Consider the following 6,000-nt stretch of genomic DNA (forward strand, 5'->3'; position numbering starts at 1 on the left):
TTTTGGGAGTCAGACGATGATTCAACATGCACGTGGACATGCATGCATGCATGCCATCCATCATTTACTCGTCGTCGACGACCAACTTGAGCTTGAGCCGTTTTTTTTTCTTGAAAAGGAGAAAGATCCTCCCTATGCATGAAGTCACTTTATTAATTCTTCACACAAGACCTTACAAGTAATACAACAGTAAGATTAAAGTCACCGTCTAAGCAACATCTGTCACTACTCCAATCCAATTGATAAAAGGATGATGATAGTCTGAGCCTAATACCAAACAGACCTCGCAGCCAAACCTAACATCTAAGACCCGAGGTCCCATCCAGGACGCCTGCCAGGTATGGGTCACCCACTGGTCCGGCGCAGTCCTCAACCAGGACGCTTGCAGCCACCTACCACCAATCCATCTTCAGAGCTGTACTGCTGCATCTACCTTGCCCGGTCTAGCTGCCGTCGATGCCACCAAGACGCCAGACCGCGTCACCCTCCCGCGAGTCCATCTCCGCGCATCGAACGCCGAGTCACCACAGCGCCATGTCGCCGAGACCCGCCGCCATCAATGAGTGAGACGACGCACCGCTCCACCAAAGAATCTGTCCTCTGGTCCCTCGATCACGTGTGTACCTCCAAGAATGACGCCCCCAAGGGGGGAATGACACCAGAGCGCCGTCGTCATCCGTTCATCCGATCTAGGGTTTCCCCCGAAGATAGCATAGAGTGGCCTTGAACTTCTCCACGGCGATGCCTTCAAGAAGGGAACGATGCAGATAGCGCCGCCACCGTCGGCCTTGGCAGTAGCCGGAAGCAAGTTTTCACCCAGATCTGTTCGAAGGAATCCAACTCCCGTGCACGGCCGCCGCCACCACCAGGCTGAGCACACGCCGCCGCCGGCACCTCCATGATGCCCAGAGGCCGCGAGACTCGCCGCCACCACGCCTGACAGGCAGCCACGGCCAGGCCCGAGCACCACCCAGATCCAATCTGGGGTCAAGAGCCCTAGGCCGCCGCCGTTGTCTAGGCGGCACCACCAGACAGGGATATGCCCTCCAACCTGCCGCAAAGCGAGCCGCCGCCGGAGCTTCGAAGCACCGCGCCACCAAGCCCACCGGGGGGTTGACTAAGCCGCCGCGAGGAAGAAGGGAAGCCACGCCAGGGGAGAAGCCCCGCCACCGCCGGCACTGCATGGGCTTTGCGCAGCGGTGGCTCTCTGCGGCGGCGAGAGGGAGGGGAGGGTGGAGGAAGGCCGGCGGCGGGGGTGGCTAGGGTTCCCCCGTGTCGCCTCGGAGAGGGACACAGGGGGTGGGAGAGCTGCGGGGGGGGGGGGGGGTGGGGGGAGGGGGGAGGGTAAGCGGGGACGTAGCAGCCTCTTTACCTTGAGCCGTTGAGCGCAGGAGATCCTTCGTCCATGCCCGTGACTAGAGTGCCGAAGTTAACGGGCTTGCCGTACTTGGAGCCGTTGCCGTAGAAGAGGGCTACGACGCCGCGTTTGATAGTGGCGTGCGTGGGGTGAAGCATGTCCCCTGAGGAGGCCATTGAAAGCATGCGCCAGGGAGTGGCGTGCTTGTTTTTACAAGCGGAGAATATTTAATTTTCTAATCAAGTTGAAGTGCTCTCTTGTTTTAATTAAAACTTCTTCGTTTTATTTGAAGAATCAAGAAAATCCAAAAATTCAACTGCTTTGTTATAATTTGAACTTCTTGGTTTTATTTTTACAAACGGGGAACATGAGATTTTTTTATATAAACATTGAACTGCCCTATTTTATAAAAAAATGTGAACTTCTTGGGTTTATTTTAATAAACAAGGAAATTATAAACATTGAAATTATCTATTATTTTAATTTGAATTTTTTAGTTTTTTTTGAATGGGAAAATTCTGATATTTTTTGTATAAACATCGAAGTGCTCTGTTATTTTTATTTGTAGAAATGGGGAAAAGCCTTTTTTTCTAAAAATCGAAATACTTTGTTATTTTAATTTTCGATGACCTCACCATGTTTTCTCATGTGAACTTTGAGGGTTTGTTCTTAACTATTTTTATTCAATTAACTTCTAATTTTTATTTATTTATAAGATTTTACAATTTCTAATTATTTTTCACATGGCATTTTGATTTTCAAACCTCTAACTTTTTGTTTATTTTAATGTGAACTTTTGCATTTTCTATTTTATGTTTTATTTTGCTTCCTTTCTATTCGAACCATACCAACCTGTCGTCGCAACAGCAACTGAACTTTTAGCATTTTGTCCAGTGAACTTCTAGCGCTTCTTTTTTACTCCATCCAGTCCTTTTTACTTCGCATATAAGATTTGTTTGAAGTCAAACTTCGTAAAATTTTACTAACTTCATAGAAAAAAATATCAAAATTCACGAGTTCAATATCATTAATTCGTCATCAATTTAATTTTCATATTCTGTAGCTTTAGTATTGTATATATTGATATTTTTTCATATAAATATAGTCAAACTTTATAAAATTTGACTCAAAGTATTCTTATATGTAGAGTAAAAGGGACCGAAGGGAGTACCTTCTTTTGCTTTTTCGTAGTGTCATGAACTCTCTGGTATTTTTACTTCTCCAAACTCTCCTGTGTCTCAACCCTGAATTTGTGACTTCTTTTAAACATGAAACCTCTAGAGTTTCTTTGAACATTTTTGGCTATCGTCTTTGAACTTTCCAAAGTTGGGTTCGGTTAAACTTCTGCTCATAGAACAAGGCGAATCGCTCCCTGACAAAAATAATCAATTGCTACAGATGGTGGAATGAACCTCTACAACGCAAACATGAATTTTTCAAGCAAATTAAAACCATACGGAAAATAGGAAAAATATAAATCACCATCTGTTTGGCCTAGCCTGCCGGTAAACCTTTTGCCCGGCCCGGATGGGTCGAGGTCTGGCCCATCTCTTAAGTTGCGGACAACTCGTTGCTTCCCGCCTCTTCATGGACAGCTGGAGTAGTAGGGCTGGTTTTTTTTTTCCGTTAACATAGTACAATCGAAGCCGCTCAGATACGGTCACCCTTGTGAACGCACGCACGTACACCCTATCCCTATAAGCATCTTTCAAGTTCAGGACTTGAACACTGCTGGGCTGGGGATACCACTATCCTCCTAACCATCTTTTTTTTTGCGAATAACCTAACCATCCAATCACATGTGTAGTAGGGCTGCTGACAACATGTGGACATATCATTATTTTTTTGTTGGCTAGCAAAGCATATCGATCTCAAAAGATATCGGGTAACCACAAACTACTGTGCAATGTGTGTCCGTAGTATGTGTGATTGGTTCGGCCAGGTACTGTGTTGGATCCATCTTCTCACGGCACCATGCACTGCATGCATAATTGCATGTGATCGGATGGACCTCACAATTGACCACAAGGACGACTCACATCTATGTACAGTTCTCTTTTGTTTTTTTAATGATCTCAAGATCGATCGGTCGATCGATCGATATTTATGCAGCTGATAATTGAGCATGTATGCATGTTTTGTAGGTCGCGTCAGATTTAGGGTACGTATGTGTAGAATTATTGATGCATCATGCATTGCACACCACACGCGGGCCGGATAGGACAAGATTTATTTACTTAATCACTTTATTAGTTCCACATACTAATAATCGAAGGACAGAACACAACACAACACAAGATGGAATAATTAACGGGAAAATCAACCTCTTATTAGCTCCTTGCTAGCTAGCAGCTGCTGCAAATTTTAAATCATCATTATTTCGAATTGGCAAGGATGCCGACGAACGTCGCCGTTTACTGGTCGTCGACGACCATCTTGAGCGCAGGAGATTCATTCTTGCCCGTGACCAGCATGCCGAAGTTGACGGGCTCGCCGTACTTGGGGCCGTTGCCGTAGAAAAGGGCGACGACGCCGCGCTGGATGGTGGCGTGCGTGGGGTGGAGCATGTCCCAGAACATGTAGTCGTCGTGCTCGGCGGCGGGGCACGCCGTCGTGCCTGGGTGGCTGCACATCACCTCCGCGTTGAGCTTCCCAGACCCGCAGCATGCCGTCTTCACGTGCCTCAGCCCTGGCCGTACATGCAGACAGTCCACATGAATTACTAAATGCACGTACGTACAAGAACCCTAGCTAGTGAATAAGGATAGAAAATGGTTAGTGTATCTGCGTACATACCGGCTACCAGCGAGTTGTCCATCATGTCGTTGAGGATGTTGTAGTTGGCGGCGATGGAGTACTTGAGCTCCTTCATGGTCACCTCAGCGGCCTCGGCGAGCTTGGCCCTGAGGAGGCCGTTGAACGCCTGCGCGAGGGAGTTGGCTTGCTCGTTGCACTCGCCGTTGGGCATGCCGACCCTCTGCCCTGGCGTGCACCCGATCGGTGGAACGTCGAGGATCCCCACCATCCGTGCTCCCATGTCATACAACGCCTGGATGTGCTCGATGTAGGTGGTGACCATCTTGACGACGTAGGCCTGGGGGCTGGCGGTGGAGGGGTCGAAGGCCGAGAAGTCGTTGCCGCCACCGCTGAGGAGGAAGAGGGACCGCGCCAGGTGCTCCTCCTTGCTTGGGTAGCAAATCATGTTGTCCGCCGCCTTCTTGAAGTACTCAACTTGCGTCCGCATTGTGAGCGTCCCTTTTCCCTGCAAAAAGATCGATGTGTCATGCATATAATTAACCAACAAGTATATGTACTTGGACAGTAATATTGTGCTCTTGAACGGCATTGGAATCACAAGGTTGAAGTTGTTTATGTACCGTGGTGTCGAGGATGCCGGATCCACCGGAAGCGTAGTTGGCGCCAATCTTGCAGAGGCCGAGTAAAATCTTGTCGTGCGGCAGCATGGAGAGGTACGGCTTGGGGCTCATCTCGAACCCCACACGTTGTGCTGCACGTACAACATATATATGACACACATGTAATAAAACTTGGTTACCTAGCTGCTTATTTAATTCGTTTGTTATTGTGCATGATCCAAGCTGTGGGTTTGCATTGTTAATTTGCCGCACACGTTTGTCTGTCCACTTCATATACCTGTCGTTATATATCAATGTTGCCATATGATTTGAGTTTGATCTTCAAATTAAGCTCTTGCTTTTGTTATATATCCACGACTTTTCAGTCACAAATTAACTAATTTAGTGGTTATAACAGTCCTGCCTGTCCATCCTGTTCGAGGTCAAAATGCATGTCCGGTGCACACATGTATAATGGTGCAATCGTTAAGCTTGCTGCCTTCCCCATACGTTTGCGGATAATGTTAATTAGCAATAATAATTAAGCATACATGCACGTAGTGGGCGCATGGGGTGCTATCAGGGGTACACTTACAGATGACGTCGGCAAGGTTGTAGCCGTTGGTGAAGCGGCCGGTGGGCTTGCCGGGGAGGTCCATGCCGTAGGGCCGGTTCGCCCTGGGCGCCGGCGCCGGCAGGTAGTCGTTGTTGCCCACGTCCACCAGCGAGTCGCCGAACACGTACACCGCGTTCACCAGCCGCCCTCCGTTCTTGCCGCCAGCCACCGCCGCCGAGGCGCACACGGTGCCGACGAGGCCGAGACCGACGACGAGGAAGCAGACCAGAGCAATGCTCCTCGCCATGCCCGAAACTGCTATGGCTCTCACTCTAGCTAGCTCGTGCGTGCTGTGCTAGCAATAGGCAAAGCTAGATAGGTTTTGGTGTGAGGATGCCGGTGTCCGATGGGCCGGTATTTAAAGGGCCGGATCGACCGATCGTCCGAGACTGACGGACGGACGTTCACTCTACCGTCGGTGCATGCGTCCATGCGATGCGAGGAACACATGCGGTGCGATGCGAGAGAGGACAGCGACCTACGTTGTCCTCGCGCGGGCTGGTGATGCTCCGTGATCCATCCATGTGACTATACATACAAGCTAGCTGGAGAGCGTGATGCATGCGGCAGAAAGTGATCGGTCGCCATGCATGCGTATGGGCACGCAGTACGTACGATCGTCGGTGGACCGCTCTGTACACCTCTGACACTACTGGTGGGTATGTACTGGA

The 6,000-nt window shown here is 49.1% G+C and overlaps 1 protein-coding gene across 1 annotated transcript; it reads right to left on the reverse strand.

The window, feature by feature from the left end:
- Positions 1–3,575: 3,575 nt before the first annotated feature.
- LOC125524648 (GDSL esterase/lipase At5g55050-like) lies at positions 3,576–5,662 on the reverse strand. Its single transcript, XM_048689680.1, has 4 exons — positions 5,309–5,662; positions 4,735–4,865; positions 4,154–4,619; positions 3,576–4,046 (listed from the first exon to the last, which is right to left on the reverse strand). The coding sequence occupies exons 1-4, from the start codon at positions 5,574–5,576 to the stop codon at positions 3,772–3,774; spliced, it is 1,140 nt and encodes a 379-aa protein (XP_048545637.1). The 5' UTR covers positions 5,577–5,662; the 3' UTR covers positions 3,576–3,771.
- Positions 5,663–6,000: the final 338 nt, after the last annotated feature.

This window comes from Triticum urartu, chromosome 7, assembly GCF_003073215.2.
Source record: "Triticum urartu cultivar G1812 chromosome 7, Tu2.1, whole genome shotgun sequence".
Classification (NCBI taxonomy): Eukaryota; Viridiplantae; Streptophyta; class Magnoliopsida; order Poales; family Poaceae; genus Triticum; species Triticum urartu.

Coding starts and splice junctions, on each gene's coding strand:
- LOC125524648 (XM_048689680.1), bottom strand. CDS start 5,576: ATGGCGAGGAGCATTGCTCTGGTCTGCTTCCTCGTCGTCGGTCTCGGC. Junction 4,620..4,734: donor CCGGCATCCTCGACACCACG/GTACATAAACAA, acceptor ATCTTTTTGCAG/GGAAAAGGGACGCTCACAAT. Junction 4,047..4,153: donor GGACAACTCGCTGGTAGCCG/GTATGTACGCAG, acceptor ATGTACGGCCAG/GGCTGAGGCACGTGAAGACG.